Here is a 23,362-nt window from a genome sequence, read left to right as displayed (position 1 = left end):
GGATCCCCATTTTTTTAGCGCCTTTTTATTTACTTGTAAACGAAAAGACTTTTCACTTACTAGTTCTGTGTAGAAAGGAATAATCGATCATCTCATCAATCTATAGATTAGACGTCGGCCATCTCTCCTATAATCTCTGATAAGGATAAGGATTTTACATAAGGACAGCTTCAAGATTTTTTTATGCAACTTTATGTTTTCTTTATTAATATTCTCATCGTCCTTCATTCTTCTGATTGCTATACAATAATTTAATTATCACACAGAATTACAAAAAAAAGAAAAACAAATTTTGTACAGTCTCTTCGATGTTTTTTTTTCTGTAGAAAAGTTATGATACACTTTATTAAAAAATAGTTGGATTTTTTTGTTATCTGATTTACTTTGAGTGAATAGAAAAATCGTGTAAGCCTAATTTTGGGTCTTGAGCGTTGTTAATTGTTCGGAATACTCTAGGTACAATCTCTGCCATCTCAGATGGCCGCCAATGACCTTTAGAGCATCACCGAGGAGTTTGTGTTTTCTCATACCGAGAATCATTGGTTCCCAGGTGCTTTTCGATGCTGAGCTGTGACTGGGGCCCATCAAATCGTCCAAGATTATTCTGAGCCGTCTTTCAAGTCCGTCTGGAGTAAAAAAATCAATAAATAACTCGTATGAAACACCTAAATATGACTGAGAAAGGAGTGCATTTACCCTGGGTCAGGAGGAATGTTATCAACGCCATGAACCAGTGAATGTACTCCTGAAGGCTCCCGAGGGCCTTAGCAGCGAGCACCTGTTGCTCCAGATAAGAGACAACACTGGGGCCATTATGAGGAGGACGTGGAGTGGGCATAGTTCCACTGGCAGTCCTATTCAACCCTTCTTGAAGAGACGAAAGAGGACCTCGTGGTGCCCTCCCTCCAGACACTGTCGATGCACTCTGAGCAGACCATCTCCAAACTGGATCCTGACTGTCACCGACCAACAGCCAAGTTCCCATTTCTTTGTTATAAATATACGCTCGTGCATTGGTGAAGCCAAGATGAGGCATTCCATTGTAAATACTGCAAGAGAGGAGAGAAGCCCCCGAGGCACAAAGATGGCTTGCAGAGGTAGAGACGATTAATTTACAGGCACTCGCGATCTCCCAAACCCTGACAGCTCCACAAGAGGAAATAACCATTACATTAGTTCCCACAGCGTGTACCCTAGCGAGTGGAGCTGGTGGGGCTAGAGGAGGGGCTGGCCTGCAGCCCTTAGCGGGATCAAATGTATGTACACTGCCATCCTCGAGACCTATTGCAATTACTGCAGCTGATGCTGTCAGAGCGACTGCGCTGTATCTGTTAAAATTTAAATAATTATGATTTTTCCTTGCGAATGGAATAATTGAACTTTCCGGATCTCCAAATATTTTTTACACTTTTGTCCTGCGGATTTCAGCTTCAGCAATTTTACTAGGATTAATTACTGAAGGGAACGATTAAGAAAAAAGAGCTGCTGTTAGAGTCCCTTCATTCATAAAATGACTTTAAATAAATAACCGCACATACCCTAAATACAGATCCCACGTGGGCTCAGAATCAGTGCCACGAAACACCTGAAGATGAGCTAGACCTTGATTATTTGTCACTGTCACTGCGTAGTGAGCTGCCTGTTGAGACAACGAGCTCACTGGCTTCAGTGCTGGAAGAACATAGCCTCCAACTTTCTCCAGGAGTTTCGGCTTTTTACTCTGGGACGAGTGGTGATGATGATGATGAGGTCTTGGGGTTAACTGATCACGTTTTTTGAGGGTGAGAGAGGGGCCCGGTGTCGAGCCGACTATCGACGCTGTTGTCGTAACATTTGGGGCTACTACATCATCTCGTTTCTCGATTATTATTGATGATTTCGTTTGGGATGTGCTGGAGAATGTGGGAGTACCTTTGAAAGCAGGAGCTTCGTTCTGAATTGACGTGTCCCTTGAAATTCAAAATATGAGGAAAATTATTGATTAATAACTGTTTGGGGAAACTTATGTTGGTCTTTGTCGTTGGAGAATTATTTCATGAGTTTAAAGTTGAATGATTTTTTAAACGAAAAATGTTCATACATGGTATCAGCTGGTGATGGTATGAACATGGGTGTGATCCTCCTTCTTCCGTCAGACGTTCTCGTCTCTATCTGCTTGTTGATTGGTCCTTTGACTGGAGTAGTTGGAACACTAGATGCTGGTGTGGTAATTCCATTTACTACAGGTTGAGCTGTAGTTGCATTTGCCACTGGCTGTGGTGACATGTTTGACGTAGGTGGTTTTAGATTCAGAAGTACTGGGGCTTCCATTACTGTGCACCCACCTTGAGACGATAGAGGCTTGCCATATAAACGTTCGTGAAGAGTGCACTGTTGAAGAAAATAACAGATTAAACATTAACTTCAATGAAGTAATCAATTCACCATTTGAATAAATTTATGTTCAACAGGACTGACTTGTTCCGCAGGATCGAGAGGTTGACCCAGCTCCTGCTGTGTAAATTCAACAAAAGCGACACTTCCGTCCCAGGAACAAGCTGCCAAGCGAAATCCACAGGGGGACCAGCTCAGATCCAGTACGGAATGGGTGAACAGCTCGTGGATGACGACTAGTGGTCTCTTCAGGGACGTCAACCAGACAGAGAGGGATCGATCTCGCGATCCAATTGCTACGCAACAATACTGTTGAGGTTTTGACGAGCCTGGCTGTTTCTTCTTTAATATATTTCCATTGAATCTCTGAAATTATTACAAAACCAATCAACAATTAGTAATCATTAACTAACAGCCATTAAAGATTCATTTCTGTAGGGCATTCGAGGGAAAAATCCTTTCTCCTTCTGCTATAAAACTGAGAGTCACTGGATGAATTTCAGAGCGAGTAATTTTAGATGAATAAAATAGACATTTGTTTCGTATACAATTAAGTTTTTAATTTTTTAATGTTACCCGAAAGTCCTCGTAAGAAAGAATAATTATCAATTTTATTGTTCCCTTACTGATCGTTACGATCGTTTCCGATTAGAGAATCGAGTGTTAAGAATGAACTAAATAATCCAACATACCACACAAGTGACGGCTTTTCTGTGTCCGACAAAGTCCTTATCCTGTGTCCACCCATCTCTCTCAATGATCTGAGCAGTTGGACCCCCTCCATTCATAGCATGAGCCGAGACTAGATACTGGCCATCAGGACTCCACGAAAGTCTCAACACATGTGTAGTCCCCCCGCAATCCTCAAAGGGATCAGAAATAAGGGTTGCCTCCCCCCAATCAGTGGTCCTCCAAACCCGGAGAGTTTTATCGTCTGACTGTGAAGCGAGATATTTTCCCACCGGGTCCCAAGTGACCCCCTTGACGAGACCAGTGTGTCCCTTCAATATGGCGACAATTGCCGGAAATTTTGAGGCATCCCAGACGATAACGCTGTTGTCCACTGACGCCGACGCCAGCCAGGGGCTGTGAGGAGCCCAGGCGAGGTCCAGAACGTCACCCTCGTGACACCTGAGAGTTGCAATGCACCTCCAGTTCTCCACACCAGCTTTACCACCGAAAATCGTACTTCCTCCCCCACTTCCTGCTAGTCTCCAGATCATTATGACTTTGTCGTCACCTCCTGACGCAAGAAGACCATTTGCACTCCATCGCACACAGTTCACGCAAGCTGGTGAACATCCAGGAGAGATTAATTGACAGGATTTGTGATCGATACAATGGATTTAGGGTTTTATAAAATTTCATTCGAAGAACTTGAATAATTACCCAGATGATTGTCGAGTTGACACAGCAGCTTCGGAACATTCTGATCCAATTCGGCGCCTTCATTCTTTATCGGTTCCATATTCCATATGACAACTCTCCCCGAATCTCCCCCTGTCATGAGAACAAGCATTGAAGACATGAAAAGGTTGAAAGATTACTTTTTTATTTTGACGCATACTCCGCGTGTGCGAAATCTCAGTTTTCAGACCTTCCACTTAATTTTCGATGACGTGAAAAAAATTAATTAATGAGTGCATGCATAGAACCAAATTTTACCGCTTACCTTGACCACCTGTGGCGAACCTCTTGCCATCGGGATGAATATCCACGGAGAATATCGGATATTCTGCAACAGCAAAGAAATTATTCACCTTAATGAGTTGCTGGACTGATAAATCTCCAGAGCCAAAGACTATTGTTAGAGCAATAGCAGGAGTGGGGCAAACATACCGTCTTGAATGGTCAATATCTCGCGTTTGACAGATTAAACAGATTTTGCGGCATTTTCAAGCGCCATTTAGAACACAAAAAGTAGAGGAAATCTATGGAAATCGCAAAATTTACTTCGGACATATTCTCGTTTCTTCGAGTCAACTGTTCGCCAGGGGCAAGCACTTGTTTTCTTCAAAATATTGAAAATAAAAAATCCTTAACGCTTACCATCGTGGGTAACCCAATTCGGCTTGACCAGTTTCATGTTTTCTCACTTTACACACCACGAAATCACCAAAAGAACCGTCTCATACCGTTTGAAACAAATTCTACATGTAGACAGATTAAGTAATAATCTAGTAACACAATGGAAAGAGGTATCATATAAAAAATTGCGGTTCAATTGTTTAAATGACGTTTATAACCCCTAACGCGGAATCTCAACGGTTTACGCGGAACTCCCAACGACAGAATGGTGGTAATATTTGGAAGATGGCGCTCAAAATAGCGAAACTGTGGGGTTTAGCGTGATGATTAGACTGAAGAATCGAATCGTAATAGTATTGCCACTAATATTTACTGAAAATACCACAAACAATATTTATTGAAACTTCATTAACTTTTGGTTTCTAGTGCGCGACAACTGAACTGTCGTCGCGACAAGATTTGCGTTAATGGCACTCGCGGCGCAGACAGATGTCGCTACATTTGGATTCTTAAATATTTATTTAAAAATAAATGGGAATCAACAAAACGATTGAAGAAAAGTACAAACGACTACAAACCTAGTACAAACGATAGAATTACTTAATTTTGCGAACGGGAATCACTCGTCAATTGTCCACCAGGAAAGAGCAGACACTTCGCGCCCCCTCAACGCAACACTTCGTAACATGTGTTTGGAGGGGTACCGACTGTAGTTTCTTACTATATTGTAATCAATGTCTCAGTGATATATGAACGCAAAAAACGGGATTATATTGTCGGCTTCAAAACAACACTTGTTTGATATCTAATTGATCGTTGACTTTGTTTTGTTTTCTTGATATTAATGATTATTCACCCTAGAAAAGCATACTTGTGTTTGTAGTGCAGATCAGAGGCTCAGAATGGTTGACAAGCTCGTAAAAGCATCGACAGAAATTGACAAGAATGATAGGGTAAATGAAATTCGCGAATGTATTTTGTATTCCAACAACGAGAACGAGTATTTAGACGTCGTTGATGATGTTCCATGTCCGGAGTTTCAATTTCCGGTGAGTTAAATGAATCTAGTAGTCGATAATCTTAACGATTGATAAAAACACTAATTTTTAAATTATTCTACAGACTTTGGCATGTTATATTTGCAATGGATACTATGGACCCTGTTTTGAGGAGCCAGTCTGTGCCACTTGTCATGCATTTCTATTCCCCGATTGCATCGGCGTTGCTGTTGCACCTATATTCAGTGAGGTAATATTGATATACAATATAATTCATAATAATTGTAAGAGCGAATGAAGTCATTCTCTGGGATACGTTATTTTTATTGATTCAGAAAACAGATGATGAAGATTCTGGAAACGATGAGCCCACAGACCTCTTCTACAACGGCGAGCATCGCTTAAGCCAGTCCCACAGACTTCGTTCCCCTCAGTTATGTTCACCTCCTCTCAATAATGATCCTCTCCCTCCAGAACCTCCCCAACGTCCAGCCCTATCTTACAATTGCCACAACCCTCCCGAAACCCCCTGGAACCTGACCAATCAACCTTTTCAGTGGAACTGTCGAGGATACTGCACTTCGGAGCCCACGAATTCAGGCGAAACGTCGAGACCTAGAAATCTGGTAGACAGAGTGGATATGTTGGCTAATCATCGGCATATAGAACATGAACCCATTAACGAGTCAGGTCCGTATTTAGTTAGTAATTGTCTCTTATGGATTTGATAGGTGCCAAGGACTGCAATGCAAGGAATACTTGATAGATAAAAAGATTTACAATTTAGTAACATAAACAGTTTTTTTAGTCCATCTCATGAGTTTAACAAAATTTGGATCTTTTGCGTGTTGGATAACTCCAATGTAAGACACAATTTCGATGTCCACCTTCTGCTTGAGTTACGTCACCACCGATTTCAAGATTTGAAATTAATTTGAAATCATTGACTTATCCTAATTAGTTAGGGCTTGACGAGCAATATTTCGATTTTTGTGAATGACAAATTAATGATTAAGCCCCTAAACATGAGATTAAAATATCGAAAAAAAAATCATGTAGGTTCTTATCAGTGAGCATTTCTTCATCGATCTGCGAACCACTCTCTTATCCCCTATAATTATCATCAGGTCTAGTGGCACATCTGCCTCCAGAGGTTCTTCTTGCAGTGTTTTCTCATCTGGACGATGTGAGTTTATGGTCAGCAGCGAACGTTTGTCGCAGATGGTACGGGCTACTGCTCACCCATGTGCCCCATCAGCAGTGGCAGCAACATGTTAAACTACGGTGGCCTTTGCACAAGGCCATTGGACACGTGGAGAACTGGTACAAAGTTTATGATCGTCTGGCCTCATCTGCACCCTGCAGAACGTGTTTGGCGCAGATGTGTCTCAAGTCGAGGCCTGCTGGAATTCAGGATACTTCTTGGCGAAGAAATCGACTGAGGATGGAGCTGAAGAGTCTGCGGATCGATCCTCCTGAGGGCATTGAAGCTACTCCTCTTGACAGTATGCATTGTCACTGGCAGGCAACTATTACTGGCCCTATTGGCAGCCCTTACGAGGGAGGACTTTTTTATTTATATCTACAAGTACCCCATAGGTAACTGAAAATTTTTATACTCCATACGGAAAAATTGATATTGAAAAAAAAATATGAATTACCCATTTTTCTTGTGAGAAACGTCTGCATATCACTGAGAAACAGAAACTGCCAATTTTTCTAATTTTATAATCTTTCCTGTCAACTCCAACAATTGAAAAAAAATTATAATTGAATGATTGGTTGAATGTTGAAACCGATTTTTGATTGCAGTTATCCAATGTGTCCACCAGTGGTTCGTTTTCTCACGAAAATTCTGCATCCAAACGTTTCAAGACATGGCGATGTGGGCATCGACTCCATTCATCATAATTGGTCACTCGCACTTACGATTTCGAAAGTATTAATCAGTGTGCAGAGCTTATTAACTGATCCGTTTTGTCAGGTAGTTACTTGCAGTATTTTAAGATGAACAATTAGAGCGTAACGTCGTACGAACTAAACTTAGTGATCAGCATCGATAAAACACTTCTCAGTTCATTGCCAATCAGCGAGACAGATGTGAGCGCGACGCAGGCGACAATTGGGGTTTTCTAATTTTCAGTCTTTAATTCTTTTGTGTTAAATATGAGCAATACGGAATCAAAAATTTCCACAATTTCTCCGCGATACATTTCTGCGAAGAAATAAAGGAGATCAAGATCTCATGAAATTTTGATTGCATTGAATAGAGGCCAACTAATTGAGTTATTCCACTATAAATCGAATTTGATTTCTCCCTATGGGAGGGTAATTAAAAAGCTTCTAAATGAGTGATGATTAGGTCATGGGTAATAACTAAAATCACTATTTCAAGGTCTGCATGGAGCCCGAGCTAGGTGACATGTACACCAACGATCGCGAGAGATTCGAGGAGATCGCCCGATCCTGGACATGGAAATACGCTATGCACGATGTGGTTCCACCCTCCTAAACAACAACCGAATCAGGAAGTAAAACAAAATTGAAACGAAAAGAAGAGTGATTGGAGGAGTCAGTCAACTGTGAAATAGGGAAAATTGAAGGAATAGGAAGGCCATTCGTCATTATCTGGCTCATGGATTTTCTCTATTTTCTGCACTGATGGCTGGAGTAGAGTGAGGGCCCGGCATGGGGGGTCCAGCGCCGTCATTTATCCCCGGCTTGGCAGTATTCCGGTTTCCCGGTGGCCTCAGCCGACTTTCGAAATTATACAGTCATTGCTACGCTTAACCGACGCCCTCCGGGTAATCATCAAATGGAAATGTTCATTTTTTTTTTCTTCATCCTCCTTCTTTTAAAGCTAAGAGCATTAGCGAAGACTTGTGTACAGACTTCAAACATTAAAACGTTTTATTTCGAAATAATCATAACATGTTTTTGCGTTTTTATTTCTGGACTGGGGATAGGCATCATTTGTGGGGAACAGGTGGATTGCACCTGGAGGAGGATTGTTTGTGGTGGATACCTGGGCTGGCGAATTTCTGAGGAGATGTATGGATGAGTAAGCAGTGAAGAGAATTGTGGAGATCAGGAAAAAGTTTATTTTGGATGCGTTGGAGATTTCTTTTGGGTTTATTTTTGATAACTAGAGATTTTTAGGTGCACATGTGCCTAGGGATGAATAACTGTAAATGGAGAGTGGAGTGAGATGTTCAGAAAATGCTGACTGACTAGGGTCGGAAGATCATCTGGGGTGGATGAGAAATTATCGAGGGGGTGAAGAGTTCGGAGGGATATTGTCATTGAATTGTTACACTGTGCGAAGCAATTCGTCTATTGTTAGAATGAATATGTGTACGCAGAGCAGCAAAAACTACGGAAATGACAGTTCACTTCCCAAATACAGCATGGATTCGGAAAGTTAAGGGATGTATCGGAATTTTTCGCAGGACGAGCTCTGGAAAAATTTCGCAACTTTAGGTCAAGATTTCATGACACTTCCTCACAATTTTTAACGTAGCGTAATTACTAACGGACAGCTAAAAAAATCGTATTCGAAAATCAGTAGAAACGGCCCAAACGATGGAAACGTCAGACCGAAAGTGCTCAGGGGCAAAGATGGAAGGGGAGCTTTTAATTTTGATAACCCCCCGCTTTAATACTTGTCTTCACGATGAGGTGGAAATGTCTACCAAGTGGCGAGGTAACAGGACTGCTGAATACTGCGGGATAATTGTCACACCTGAGACGAGTGTGTGAGGAGGTAAATTTGCTCATTCTGCGTTAGATATAACGCAGTACTAAGAGGTGATATTTTTCATGTCGGATTAAGGGATTAACATACTTTTTAGATGCATAGGAAGTGACCCCCAGTTTTTTCATTGTCTGCTATTTTTTTATTATAGACAAATGAGAAAATACTTTTATTCACAACTTTAGATGTGAATTAATGATCGTTTGAGTTCAAAATTGTCTCCTGTCTCCCTACTTTCATAGTAATGATTTTTTTTCAGGAGATGATGCCATCAGTGTCATGATCGAACTCGGTCAAGGTGGCTGTGGATACCGAATGTTAAATCAAACCAGCAATCATCAAAAAGAAGTGACATTCTTTCCTTTCAATAGCTGATATTTTTTTCTATGAAGAGCTCTCCAAAACAAGCGTAGAATCCAGAAGCCCTCATCCCCCATTAAAGCTAAAATTCCCCCACCTAACCTGCTGCAACACCCGGATATCCGTCTACTTTCCCCTCTCATTTTCCTCCTAATCTCCCCAGAAAACCCTAAATTCAAAATTTCGGTAATACTTACGAACTTGAGCCTCGAGAATGGTTTAACTTTTCAGTGGCCGAGAGAGAGGCTCGGAGGCAAGGTGGGTGGTCCTCTGTACGGCCTGCGGGTCCTCTCCCCCTCGCCCTTATCCGTCCTTCTTTACAATCGCCGAGGCAACGAGTGGAAGAGAGAAATAATCGACGTCCACCCCATCCGCTGGTCCTGTCTCTCTCTGATCCACTGGCGTCTCGTCTTCTTTGGCTACGTGTGTGGCCAACACTAGTGTCCGTCCTTCTCCCCCACACATCGCCCCAACTTTATGGTTATCTCTCTCTCATTCTCTCTTTATACTCTTTCCTCGTTCCCTCCTCTTTCCCCGCTCGAGTGAAATCCGCGCGATACTTCAGTCCACACAAGAGACCAAATCAGACTAAAAACGAATGCTCACACTGTATAACTTTTATAGCACCAAAAGAAGATATACTAATGTGACATACGTTGTACAGAAACAAAGACATGCATTGGGGTACTCCTCTATGTACGCCGAATGATATTTTTCTCTTGGTTGTTAAGGGACAATGGACATTAATTTTTTTTGACTTACTGATTGGAGAGTGGGCCGATTAATCCCGACAGTAACAAATCATCATTTCTTCGCAAAATATAGAACATTATAATTTGTTATTAACTTTTTCTTCTTTACAGTCCTACAAGACTTTATAAGAGAATAAAATTTCTGTCGATCCTCTCCAGGAGAATCAGGAACTTTGGTGGTAATTTGTGAACTAATGGCGCCACCTCTGACGGTTCTTTCCAATATGGCGGCATCTGTGATTGAGGAAATATGTTGTCAAATGTTGTGTCCAGCGGAAATTAAAGTTGGATAAATATTTTGAAGGTGAGATTACTCCATTCCGCGTAGATGTGAATAAAGATTGTTTAACTTCAACCTTAACGGGAGTAATTAATAAATTTCGCTGTAAAAACGAACCAGAGGTGGAGCCCTCTGCATCGAGCATTGCACACTGCAAATAATTCTGAAGAACTCACCCTGTGCAGCAGTAAAACAGAAGAAATCAGAGTTTCACTTTGGCCTATATTTTGATAAGTAAAACCTCCTCTCTCTCTTCAACCATTGTTTAATTTTTGACAATATCACATTTTTTATATTTATTCGTCTCATTCAGCTGAGCATGACAATCACAACACTGATAACCAGGCAGAAGACTTTGTTTACGAGTGAACAAAAAGACGTACAACAGTTGAAAAAAGTTCTGTTCCACTTGAAGTTGGTCCCAGTGTTAGGTGGCATGATGGAACCAACTTCAAGTGGTTCAGGACTTTTTTGGGTGATTCTATTTCAGTATGAAGTGAACATAGCAGCGATGTCAAAACATTCTTTCTGTATCATTGTCATATTTTTTTCGGGGTTAATGCTATGATGCAAGATTGACCAAACAAGGGTGTAATAAACCGCATCCCATAACTCAGGAGAGGATTTTCTTGCAGTGACTTTCAAGTCTCTGAGATTGCGAATAATGCCTTACCAATTTTCGAACAAGAAATTATGAGAAGGGGTGCAGAAAAAGGCATTTTCTCATCACGGTCTGAGCTTTTTATCCCCATAATCTGTATGGGGATTGGATTTTTTTTTCATTCCCAGACCGTCAAAATTCATCACAAAAGCCCTCATTCCACTCTATTCAGTAATAATAGCTGTTTTGAGTTCTTATTTTCCTCGTATTCATTTCTCCAACCCGTTCTTACCTCACTCCCCTGACCTAACTCCTTAATGCTTCGATTCACAACCACCATGCCAATAAATCATGAAAAAACCCCCGTTCCTCTTATTCTGACCTGAAAAATCCCAAATCCAAATTTATTTACCTAAAAATCCATGACAAGGTCGTTCCACAAACCCAGTCGCCTCACTATTAGTTCCGGTGATGAAAAACGGAGAAAAAGTGCCGAGAAATGCCCCACGTATACAGAAGGATATTAAGGACTTGAGAGTGCACACATGCAGTAACAGGCCTTCAGAAGAGGAGGGAAAAAGCGAGGAGGGCGTGTATATATCGGTGGCCGACGTGTGTGGCCAAGGAGCACGTTGCATCCGTATAGTTGGCTCCACAATCACAGCTGATACACAATACCAGCTCTCACTCCTCGGTATTGTCAATTTTTTTATTAACAAATCCGTCAAAATATCAAGTAAATGTTTTTTAAAAAAACCATCTTTTATTGCTCATCATGGTCACTCGTTCCCACTCAACGTGAAAATTTTCTACTGATTCTAATATTTTACAAATAACATCAAATTTATTTACACCTTTCGTATTCAGATATTCAACCACTCAAACACGTATTATAAATTAATGAAAAATTATAACTATTAATAGACTCTATGATACAGCTAATGTACAGCGCAGAATTGAGTATCGGAGAATTTGAAATATCTTCTGGACGAATGAAGAAATTACACAGAAGAAAGGAGTGACACTTTTTGAGTCAAGGTAATTATGGGGTTATCTCGGTAATTGAGAATTTCAGGAGAAATCTCAGGAGTAATTATTGCGGATAATTTCTTCGACAACAAAAAACGTTCCGATGCCAGGCAATTTCATGATTTCTTAGAACTCTTGAATCTTAAGTTTCGGACTGAATGATGCTTTTTTTTCATTCATAAACTTAACAATACGCCTCATTGTGTCATAATTAATCATTTAAAGTCGAATATTTGAAGATTTTCAAATCGCTAATGACGTCACACACGCGGACCTAATGATAAAGTCTGCCTGCGCCGATGGAGGACGGCAATTTGCCACTTTTGATTTTTAATTAATTATCACATAATTAAGCAATATTTTTCTACAGTTCTGCAGCCACCACTAGGAAAAAAATGTGTAGAAAATATATATGATTTGAGCCAATTCAATATATTTTTTAACATATTTTTCAACGTGTAAATTGTTCCACTTGGCTCAGCAATAGTTTTAACGAATATCTCAGAATCGTTCGGAGACAGTAAAATTTTTCTCACGATCCTTCTTATGGCCCTTAATTGATTCTACAAAAACATTCCTCATGAACTTTTTGTATCTCTTCTAGATTTCGAGATATTCATCTAGTACTGGTCAATAGAAATGTGTGCAATTACATAATTAACAAGGCTAGCAGTGAATAGGTCATACGATCCTCGTTAATTATGGAATTATTCGGTAGTGGGTGGTTCACTAGAAATTGTAAGTAACTATTTTTGTTGAATAATTTTACGAGTTTGGAACATTTACCCGCAAAGTCTTTCGAGACAAACGCATAATTAACAAAAATGTCAAGTGTGACTTTTATCGTTTTACCACTTTGTTGGTAATTTTATGACCGAGTCAAACCGTTTTATGATTTTACTACTGAAATAACTGTCGTTATTCTGCGAAAAAGGCAGTCTTTCGGATTTCATAATAAAAAACGAAAACAAAAAGAAACAAAAAGAAGAGAAAAAGTCTATGGAACGATTGCACTCGTTCATTTTTGCACCGAATGGTAAGCATTTAGGGTCTTTGGTCGTTGACACGCGGAATACTGTTTTTGAATGCTGCTGGGCTTCGGTTCACTCATCAGTCTGCAAAAATAATAAAATGAGAATTAACAATGAAACGTTTCGACTGTGAAAAAAAGTCGTGCTAAAATTAAATCTTAACATTATTTCGCGAGAATATGTTTTCGCACCAGTGGATTAGCACAACACCAGATATAATTATTAGTAGCCCGCAAAATGAAACATTGTTCATCAATATTTCATCTGAATGACATTATTTCATCAATATATCTGACGTTGATGTAATCAGAAAATAATTCTGTGATAATTCTCTAATTTGCGATTATAAAAATTTGTATTTTCAAATTTTGTGATGAGCAGCAAGAAGAACCGGTGGAAAAATCTCTGGATGAAATACAAAAATTGAATTGTGATAAAATTTCCCAGCAAAAGTACTCAGTTCTATTGTTGAAGTTTTTAATCGAAGAATTTATCCTAAAAAATTCTAACTCATTCCCTTCTCCAATCCCCAACGCTACTTATTATGACAGGAAGGGGACAAAGAAGTCGTTGACAAGTGGAGAGGAAAATGCTTGATTTTATTTTTAGGAAGGGACTGTTGAGATATTTTTACCCAGAGGCAAACTCTCGGCGAGCGAGAATTGTCACCGAAGTCGTTTATACAAGATTTAAAAGACGAATGAGTTGACGAAAAATAAATGATTAAATCCCCAGTAACTATGGGATTAATTACCTTGTGAGATGTATACAATGAGAATAAGCCCGAGGATCAAGTGCAGTTGAGCAATTGCACTACATCCAACAGCAGACATGTCGTTACCAATCCTCGATACTTCATTTGTCCTAGTGTCGTGCACAGTGCTTTTCACCTCGTGATAATCATGATGATTTTTTCCGAAGCACAAGTAATTCATGTTACGATGAATTGCTTGACACTCGTAGGCCTCAGCACCATCGCATATACAGGTATTGAGTTTTGCGGCCTTCTCCTGACGAGATAGGATGTCAATTGAATTTTTGCACCTGTTAATAATATGGGATCATTAGTTCAGCATAGTTCAACATTATTGATGGGAATTAACATGAAAGTTTGAACATAACACATGGGCTTTCTCCCTCAATTGAGTGAAACTTTTTCGGTCACTAATCCTTTTTGTTAAGCATCTGCAAGACTTGGAAATATGCTGATGTTAACTTACCAATCGGAAAAAATTACTCTACACATTTATGGACATAATCATCATTAGATATTTGTGATGAATAATTTATTATGCTTCTAGATACCTCGATATTATTGTTTAAACAAATCCCAGTAGAGAGACTTTGGTGTACTAATTTTTTAGGCTCATCAAAGTTAACATTCACGCAAGAATATATCAATGATGGATATTTTTTCAGGCAGTCTGGAAACTTATTGTTCCTCATAACAGTCAACGATTTGTGCGGAGTTGGGATAGACTTCACGAGAGAATCCCGAAGGTTTGTCTCTGTTTGGTAAGTGAAAAAATTTCTTCCAAAATTCACTACGGCCATAATTTATTGTCGCAGTAAAATAATGGATTTATTCATTGCAAGTTAGTGATGGAGACTCACCTATGAGTACATTTCCTTCCATGAATCATACTCCGACAATGGAGATGATAGTATGAAAGAGCGGTTGAACACATTGTATCGGCGTTGCAAATAGTCGTTGCTATCTTGCAAGATACTCTAGTTTTATTCAATGCACTTAATACTGACACTCTGCAGACTTCGACTCTTTGTTTGGATTTAATGCACATGTTATCACTTTCATCACATGTACACTGCAACAGAAGAACATCAAATTAATTATTTTTCCAATTTGAGGAAATTTTGATTGTCAACTCAAAGAGGGCGAACAATTAAAAATTAATTTTTTTTTTCTAATCGCTCGAAGTGCATCTTCCCCCCCCCCCCCCCCCATCTATTGGATGATTGACCCTGATTTATAAAATGCGAGGAAAATCAGTCTATGAAAAAATTGTTGTCCTGGAATTTCGTCCAGACAATCAATAGTTTATAATCAAGATCCAGCAGAAAAAAATAATGAAATTATACTGAAAATTTACAACTCACGCTCGTTAATTGTTTTCCCTCATCAGTACTCATTAATGCAATGAGGGCAAGCAAACAGGTCTCCGGACAACTGGTAACACGGCCACGAAGATCAGTTGCACAATTTGTGACGTATTGTTGGAGTGCAGCACCACATCCGGTTCTGTACGCACATTTAACTCTAGCATCCTCACAACTTATCGATGCACTTGTTGTATTTGTTCCTTCATCTGCAGCTACAACCGTGAGTATCATCAGTGCAGCGAGTATAGAGGTCCATTGAACTCTTCGAGACATTCTTTCTCTGGAAATTTAAATATCGAATAATCGATCATATAGGACACGCATGGTTTCAATTAATTTGTGCATTATATCGCGAATCATTTGTATCACATAATTCCTTCGCATAATTTTATTCGACTCCCCCCCCCCCTCCCGTTCTCAGGATAGTCTTGATTACAAAAATATGAAATATCAAAAATAAATGAATAATAAACTTGCTATCAAAATCCACGGATTCGTCAGATAATCATAATAAGGAACATAAACGAATCCTTTAGAATTCGTAAATTGACTCGGCATAAAAAACAGTTCTATCAATATTTCCCCTAAAAACCACTCATTGCTGGAATAATCCCCCCTAATTAGCAAGGGGGGTTTATTTGTTTACGTCTTTAGACGAGTCTTCAGCCTAGAAATGTTAATGTATTTTATTTAGCCTCCTTTACCGTCGGTTTATGCTAATTGTCCCAAGGGATAATTAATCTGTTGATTGCCTCGAGAAACAAGCAGATGTAATCTCCGGAGTTCCTGGGACGAGTGAAGGAGGAAACGAGAATATAAAAGTGAAAAGAAAAGATAAAAATGATCGAAGACCTATTCCTCTTCGTTATTTTTTCTTTCTCAACATCAAAATTAATAAAAAAAAATTCTGCTTATTTCAAAGGTTCACATTATCTGTGATTGAACGAAGGTAAATTATTTCAACTCTCATAATTCATTTTCTCAGTGACTTCGCGTATGAAATTTATGGATTATTTTCTGCAGAGACTCTGCAGAAGGTCCGGTGAAGGTATAAAAGGGTCGACTCTATTGAATTGATGGAACCTTTTTAATGTATTCGTAGATAAAATTTCAAACCACAATTTTCGGTTACAAGTTAATTATGGCTAAGCGCAAAGTTCCATCGACCCTTCAACCTGTGCTACACACAATAATGATCGGAATACCCCGAAGGGATCAATTGTTATTCATGTATGCGTGCTCGTGTCGTGACTACAAAAAGGCAGATAATTTTTGTAATCACGAGAACTTCCTAAAATGCACTTGCGTTTATAAAAGTTGCATCGGGGGAATCAACAATCTGTACATACAGTGTCTCGTCAATATCTTGATGATAAATGTTAAAGATATGTCGAGTAGAACATTGAAAAATTTCCGGAAAATTTTCCAATAATTTCAACTGAACAGAAAAACCGCTTTTCTGAAATTGATTCGAGAAATTTTCTGATAAATGTAGAGAATAGCCCGGTCATTATAAAAAATTATATTTATTTGTCTAATAAGTTTGTCTATGTGAATAAAAAAATTGATTGAATTCAGTTGTGGCGTGACAAATTCCTCGTGTTATCGCACACATGCGACCTTGTGATACTTAATACCATAAACATCTTCATTCATACTCGTGTGGCTTTCGATTCACATGAATGGAAGTGCATTTTGAGATGTAAACAAACGCACATTTCCGGAGTATGTTTATTTACAAGCAATGGAGGAACTGCCTCGGTTCATAAAATCACCTTTGATTCTAGCAAAGAGTGATAGTATTCGTTATCATACGAGAAGATTGAATCCAAAAATTTGATAAAAACATTTTTACAATTTTCCTTGAAAAACAAATAACCCTTTATTTTATTATTTTTCCTCGGGTTTCCTAGTCGGTCCTTTAACTTTAAAAGTCCATTGTGAAAATTATCAAACGGTATCATTAATAAAAACTAAAAGGTGCGTTACCTTGATGAAAAGGTGATAACGACAATTTTGTGAAAGCTTTGGAACTCAGGCGATTAATTTTATTGACTGACCTAAATTCTCTTTGCAATTTTTCATTCATTTATCCATTTTATCAAGCAATAATTGCAATCGTAATTGCTCACTGTTCAACTAATTTTAAGATCACAATTTATTTATTTATTTATAAAAATCCAATCGTGTGGTGTGGAGCCAGGAGATGTGAAAAACAACTGGAACTCCCCCGTCTCTAGTTGCAAAAGGTTTTCCATTCTCCAGTCAATGATTATTTGGTAAAAAAAAAATCATGTCCGAAGCGAAAAAAAAATGATAAAAAATAAAATAGAGTCATTATCTCCCCACGAAAAAAAACCTCAAGAATTGATGGCCAGGAGCCATGTGTTCTTCAAGCATTATCGTTAATTATTAAAAAGGAAAATATTTGAGGTGAATCAGAGAGTCAAGAATACATGGGGATGAGTGCTATGCAGTGAGTGGCTTGTGTACGAGCAAAGAAGAGATGAAGAAAAAAAAAACGACAAAATAAGAAGATGAAGAAGCCACGAGGCCCCACCGAACCATCTGTCCCTCGTTGCCACGTCTGGGGCGAGCGCCTGCGTTTTGGCCTCGACACTGGCCCCTCATCCCTCACCCTCCCTCTAACTCTCACTCACAGGATGAAGAGTTTCCAAACCTTGCTTATAATACCAAACAGGCAATCCCATTTACTAGGCATGTTGAGTAACCGGACCAATAGATAGACACCGCCCAAGAGGTCCATAATTTGAATTTGTTGGTCGTTTACAAGAAAAATTGAAAAAATTGTACGATAAATTTTTATTTTTGATAGCGAAATTCGTTGTAGGCGAGGGTGGGCTAAAACGGACACTTTCATTTAAGGGGTATGGAAAATTTATGAAATTATTATTAAGGATTGAGAGGGAGATTGTCAGGGCTATCAATGATAGTCCCAAATTTTGGTGAAATTTCCATTAACTGAAGTACGAAAATTGCTATAATTTCTTGAATTTTTTTTGCGATTAAATAAAATCGATTTGAGATCTCCCTTCATCTCCCCTCGTTTTTTATAAAGAGGGTGCAAATGTCGGAACCATTGTCGTGTAAATATTGGTCCGTGTAACTAAGAAGTCAAGTGAAATTATTGACACTCGTCCTCTCGCTCGAGCTCATCCTCTTGTACTCATCATCACTCAGTAAACAAATCACTCTGAACGACTCTGCCGTTCTCTTTCATCCTCGTTTTTTTATCTCCGAGTTTGTCTTCATGATAATCTTGCCATTTCAACGTCTCCGGGATACATTACTCTTCCAGTTGATGTCATTTGTTAATTATCGAATGAGATATGGGAGGAAGAATGTATATTCACCTCCATGAAGTGAGTTACAATGCGATAAATCTCTGATAATTTAATGTTATCATTAAATTGGCAGAGCATTTTAGCAATATAACGAACACTCGTCTCTTTCAGTCAGCATCCGATGTGAAGTATCAATTACCTTTATCATTCTTGTTAAATATCATGTTATTAATTATTTTTCAACTGATTTAAAGTTTCGACGATAGATTTTTCTTTTTAAATGCAAATGAATTTATGGAAACATTTTTCGAACGCTAATGAGACATAATAAAATGTTCCGAAATTTTTTTCCACATCAATAAATCATGGAAACTGTTGGTAAGTCGTTGAACCTTGAACCTATCGGTTCTTTGAACTGGACAAATTGGTTGTGACGTTGTTTTTACAACAAGAAAAATGTTCAGGAAAAATTACGAAACTCAACGAAATTGACAAGGAAAATTCCTATGACGATATCACATTTTTTTTGCTGATGATTCAAGCAAAAGTTATGGAACCAGAGGCACCAGAAATATTCTGATTGTAGGTAAAAATTAATCTATTTTTTATTGAATATTAATCTGCATGTATTTTTTAAAATTTTTTTATGAAAAAATAATCCGTTTATACCCAATCATTATTTAACAAAAAAAAAATCAGTGGGCGCCCGAATCCGGGTTTTTGACAGATGCCAGGCGTCGAATATTTCCAAATCCCCCTGATCCCTGTTTCCTACGATTTTATGGTTTTTCTCAAAAGTCGAGACTAGAAATTTTCGTCCCACCATTCCAAGAAACACCTCCATAAAGAACTCCAATCGTGTCCCAGTCGCCACGGCGGGAGATTAAAATAGGCTCTGGCTCTGTGTTTTTCCAAATAAAAAAAAAGGGAATTCGTAGTTTCTCAACGGATTCAATCGATTCACAGATATACCGGTGGCTTCCGGGTTGAGCGAGAGAAGCCGATGAGAACGTGATCGGTGAATGCAACCACTGCTCGCTTAAACGGGTCACGATTTTACTCCTTTCCTATTTTATTTTATTTTCCATTCACCCATTTTGTTTTTTAGTTGTCTATCAGAGAATTAATTTTGCTAGTAATTAGTAAAAGAAAGTGATGTTGCTTTTAGAAATTCAAACAATTGTCAAGGGGTAACAAAAGCAGTGGTAAAATTATAATTTTCCCATTCGATTTTTTGGATCCTGTCTAATCTAAATGATTCAAAATTTTGGGTAATGATTGAAGGTACCACAACGGAGTCCCATCAATTTTTATGGATAAAATTTATGAACAAATTAAAATTGCGCTAAATCCCTGATCGAAACGTTGACAATTTTCCCAAAATTTTTATTCGCCTATATTAATTAAGTTAGTTAACATTTTCTGATGGGTGATTAAAAAATTGTTCTCTGGCTAGTAAATAATGCAATCGGCTTCAGAGAAGGACTAAACAAACAAACTTCTCTAGCTGTATTTATCAAATTGAAAGAGCTGTCGTCACCGACATATGCCGTAAAAGTATTTTCAATTTATTTCTCCATAAAAAAGTCCCACATATGTGTTTCAACTGACCAGTAAAATGGCCTTACACATGGCAGAAAAGCTTTTCAGGATAGTCCAGAAGGACACCAGTGAGCGACAGTGGTCGTGCGGCTCGTTAGTGCAAAATACGCTCCATGAAATTTATGTATTCCAGCGCTAATGAACTCGTGTGGAACTCTCACAAACTCTTTTCGAGTGAGACATGGCACGTCTAATGATTATTAAATAAGAACTTTGAATAACGAACGCTACCATAAACAACGGAGTTCAAATTTTTAAGGCCAACATCACAAATCAGACAATCAAGTGCATATTCTATTTGCCGAAGGGGAACATAATCGCTGAGGTAAATGTACATCTCACGCACTCGTATCAACATTAATAAATAAATAAATGAAATATAGTAATGTTGAAAGAACAGGTCAGCTGCACGGAGAGAAAAATTCTTGAAAAATTTCCTGTAATCTGCCAGTCAAAATAGCAAAAATTCAGTAAAAATTACGGAACAGTTACGGACTTTTTCAGTAACTTTTCGGGAAAATGTGGGGAACGTTCAGTGAAAAAATGCGAATCTGTTCTGTAATTCTGACTGATAGATTACGGAATAGTCATGTAATTTTCAAGAATTTCCGTGGAAATTGTTCCGGGAGTTTCCCTCCGTGGAAAATCCAATGGAAAAATAATTTTTTTTTCAGCTGCACGAGACGAAAAGAAATTTTAGATAAAAATTAGGCCTCCAGGGGGTGAAATGCGGGCGAAGGGTAGTTTTATCACAAAAATTAGTCTCCCTAATGTAATTTTTCCAACACGTTTCGCCCTCTAGAGGTCTAATTTTTATGCAAATTTCTTTCCGTGTATGACAAAATTTGAATAGTGTATTGAAGACCTAAATAGATAAGAATGGTGGACTTGTATGTTCTGCTGATTGATCTGAATGCAATTAATTCAGTAGTGCATTCAGTATGGAACATAAGGCAGTCTTTTACGTTGTCAATCAGTGGTTTAAATCCGTAAACAAGTAGAGTACATCTGCGGAGAGATCCGCCGGCGGGGAATAACAATGAGCGCACTCAATAAACAAAAATAACTCCCGCTCTTTCTCGATGTTTAAAATCCCTAATTTTTTTAGGTGTCATTCTCTTCAGTGTTCAATATTGTAAATGGAATTTTACGACCTCTGCCTCGAGATAAACTGCCCGTAAAAATTACGGTACTCACAGTTCCCTCGTCGATTACGAAATCGAAGGGGTCATTTTTCACCGCACGAAAAATTCCGAAAAATTCTTTAAAAATTACGCGCTCGTTCCCTACTCTGCCAGTAAAAACAGTATTCAGTAAAAATGACGGAATAGTTACGCATTTTTTCACTGAACGTTTCATACTTTTTCCGGAAAATTCACGGAAAAAGCCTGTAATTATTCCGTAATTTTTATCGATTATTGTTTTGACAGATTACCGCGTAATTTGTCAAGAGCCGGGCAATTTTTCAATAATTTTTTTCTCCATGTGGCTATTGAGCAAAAATTACCGCTCACTTTCATGAAATTTCCTGCAAAATACGTAATGTTTATCGGATATTTCCCTTCGTCCGCAATAAAACGTTAAAGACCTTTTCCGCAGGTAATGCAATCACCTCTAAAAAATATCCGGGAAATTTGGAAAAACTCATCCACGAGTCGAGCGTAAAAATCATCAAAGTCCCATCAGCCGCATGAATTCCCCTTATTTTTTACTAAACAACCCCATCCGTACAGCTCAAAAACATCCCATATGTCGAGCACATAATGATCGAGAAAACCAAAGATAAATTATGGTGAATGCTTTACGGAGAGTTAAAGATGAAGGGCCTTTGATCGATCCCCCCAGGGGCAATGCGAAATACCGATCGAGAGAACAGAAATGACAGTGACGAATCGATGTGATTACGGACAACGGCTGCGGGGAAATTACAAGTAGACTAAAGACCCCAGACTTGCGAGTAAATAAGTTAAATGACTCCACCAAGTGCCTAAACCCCTCCGCCTTCTCTCGGAATAGGTCCACTCGATCGTTTGTTGAATTCACGACTAAAGTCGGTATAAAATCGTACCAATGCCGATTAACTTTGGTCAACAAAGAGCAAACCCAACTAAATAAACAGTAACAACAATTGAAAAATAATAATTTACCTGTTTCTTTTAATCTCCAGATATTTCCACAATATCACATGGCTCCTCAAGCTCCGAATTGCCACAATAAATCAGTGTTTTCACTTTTAAAAATAAACATGGACAATTTTCCAACCAATAATTATTACTCATTAATTCAGTTTTTTAAATTAATAATTAAATTTATCGCTATGAGAAGCCACCGAAAATTTGGTTGTTTATGTTTTGAACGGCACGAAAAAAAAGAGAAAGTTTTCAGAGACACATACGATCGTCGCCGCAGCCTCGGAGTTACTAGATTGAGTTGTGACGGCTCCGAACCCGAAGGCCCGGTACTCCAAGCAGTCCGAGGAATATACCCCCACCACTCGCGGGGGGGGGGGAAAGAGACACAGGGGTCCAGGGTAGCCCAACCTGATTGAGATACCAGCCGGGCCCACGGCCTAGCGAGTTCCCCGCACCGCGCGTTTTCCCCTCGCGAGTGCTTCGACATTGGTTGGATCCTGGTGTCTCTCTCTTCGTGGGGGCCCGTGATGCTGTCCCTCTCGAGCCGGCACCGGGGCTCTCAAATTCCACGAGCTCCAGAGGAGCAAAACATTTTCAGGGCTCTGAGGTCTGTTAATATCCGGAGTCCAAGGGAGGAAATTATCACATGACCTCGAAAATCGATTGGACACATTTCAGGATTCAGAGGAGTTTCATGACCCCAGGTAACAACTTCCGATGGTTCTTGGAGAAGCCCGAACGGTCTCGACTGAGTGATTCAATTTTTTATTACATCTTTTCCAGGGGGTGGGCTCAGGATTTTTTTTCGTTTGACGATAAAACGGTTTCAAAATTATTCGAAAAATTATTTTTTAGTGGATGTGAATTAAAAACTCCCACTAATTTTGTAAATTATAATTAAGACTATCTCACTACCTTAATTTTCTACGGTTTGTGATGATAGAATTTCTAAAAATCCTAACAATCAATTTTCTGACCCCGAAAAAAATGATAAAA

General features: G+C 38.9%; 3 protein-coding genes and 1 long non-coding RNA gene across 5 annotated transcripts; 1 reads left to right on the top strand and 3 right to left on the bottom strand.

Moving 5' to 3' along the window:
* Positions 1-176: 176 nt before the first annotated feature.
* Positions 177-4,841, bottom strand: LOC135165136 (protein HIRA homolog). Of its 2 annotated transcripts, XM_064126131.1 has the most exons (10): positions 4,423-4,840; positions 4,213-4,304; positions 4,046-4,108; positions 3,763-3,873; positions 3,066-3,664; positions 2,458-2,739; positions 2,081-2,370; positions 1,539-1,949; positions 697-1,328; positions 177-626 (listed from the first exon to the last, which is right to left on the bottom strand). In XM_064126131.1, the coding sequence occupies exons 4-10, from the start codon at positions 3,839-3,841 to the stop codon at positions 412-414; spliced, it is 2,508 nt and encodes an 835-aa protein (XP_063982201.1). In that variant the 5' UTR covers positions 3,842-3,873; positions 4,046-4,108; positions 4,213-4,304; positions 4,423-4,840; the 3' UTR covers positions 177-411. The 2 variants fall into 2 exon arrangements, with proteins under 2 accessions (XP_063982201.1, XP_063982200.1); XM_064126130.1 differs by lacking the exon at positions 4,213-4,304 and having other exon boundaries at positions 4,423-4,841.
* Positions 4,842-5,035: 194 nt separating this feature from the next.
* On the top strand, positions 5,036-8,307 carry LOC135165150 (uncharacterized). Its single transcript, XM_064126163.1, has 6 exons — positions 5,036-5,450; positions 5,524-5,649; positions 5,735-6,089; positions 6,527-6,998; positions 7,212-7,383; positions 7,795-8,307. Exons 1-6 carry the CDS (start codon positions 5,304-5,306, stop codon positions 7,909-7,911), a joined length of 1,389 nt encoding a protein of 462 aa, XP_063982233.1. The 5' UTR covers positions 5,036-5,303; the 3' UTR covers positions 7,912-8,307.
* Positions 8,308-8,471: 164 nt separating this feature from the next.
* Positions 8,472-10,832, bottom strand: LOC135165170 (uncharacterized). Its single transcript, XR_010299433.1, has 3 exons — positions 10,722-10,832; positions 10,276-10,499; positions 8,472-10,101 (listed from the first exon to the last, which is right to left on the bottom strand). It is a non-coding gene; the product is annotated as an uncharacterized LOC135165170 (long non-coding RNA).
* A 1,002-nt stretch (positions 10,833-11,834) lies between these two features.
* Positions 11,835-22,652, bottom strand: LOC135165158 (growth arrest-specific protein 1-like). The gene is made up of 5 exons (XM_064126173.1): positions 22,382-22,652; positions 15,325-15,607; positions 14,821-15,032; positions 13,961-14,250; positions 11,835-13,290 (listed from the first exon to the last, which is right to left on the bottom strand). The coding sequence occupies exons 2-5, from the start codon at positions 15,598-15,600 to the stop codon at positions 13,286-13,288; spliced, it is 783 nt and encodes a 260-aa protein (XP_063982243.1). The 5' UTR covers positions 15,601-15,607; positions 22,382-22,652; the 3' UTR covers positions 11,835-13,285.
* Positions 22,653-23,362: the final 710 nt, after the last annotated feature.

The sequence above is a fragment of the Diachasmimorpha longicaudata genome, chromosome 8 (assembly GCF_034640455.1).
Source record: "Diachasmimorpha longicaudata isolate KC_UGA_2023 chromosome 8, iyDiaLong2, whole genome shotgun sequence".
NCBI classification, from domain to species: Eukaryota; Metazoa; Arthropoda; class Insecta; order Hymenoptera; family Braconidae; genus Diachasmimorpha; species Diachasmimorpha longicaudata.
The sequence above is the reverse complement of the archived record's forward strand: the minus strand, read 5'-3'. Positions and strand labels throughout refer to the sequence as shown.

Coding starts and splice junctions, on each gene's coding strand:
- LOC135165136 (XM_064126130.1), bottom strand. CDS start 4,459: ATGAAACTGGTCAAGCCGAATTGGGTTACCCACGATG. Junction 4,109..4,422: donor GAATTGGGTTACCCACGATG/GTAAGCGTTAAG, acceptor TTGCTGTTGCAG/AATATCCGATATTCTCCGTG. Junction 3,874..4,045: donor GTTCGCCACAGGTGGTCAAG/GTAAGCGGTAAA, acceptor TTCTCATGACAG/GGGGAGATTCGGGGAGAGTT.
- LOC135165158 (XM_064126173.1), bottom strand. CDS start 15,600: ATGTCTCGAAGAGTTCAATGGACCTCTATACTCGCTGCACTGATGATA. Junction 15,033..15,324: donor AGGGAAAACAATTAACGAGC/GTGAGTTGTAAA, acceptor CTTCTGTTGCAG/TGTACATGTGATGAAAGTGA. Junction 14,251..14,820: donor GGAAGGAAATGTACTCATAG/GTGAGTCTCCAT, acceptor TATTATTAACAG/GTGCAAAAATTCAATTGACA.
- LOC135165150 (XM_064126163.1), top strand. CDS start 5,304: ATGGTTGACAAGCTCGTAAAAGCATCGACAGAAATTGACAAGAATGAT. Junction 5,451..5,523: donor GTCCGGAGTTTCAATTTCCG/GTGAGTTAAATG, acceptor ATTATTCTACAG/ACTTTGGCATGTTATATTTG. Junction 5,650..5,734: donor TTGCACCTATATTCAGTGAG/GTAATATTGATA, acceptor TTATTGATTCAG/AAAACAGATGATGAAGATTC.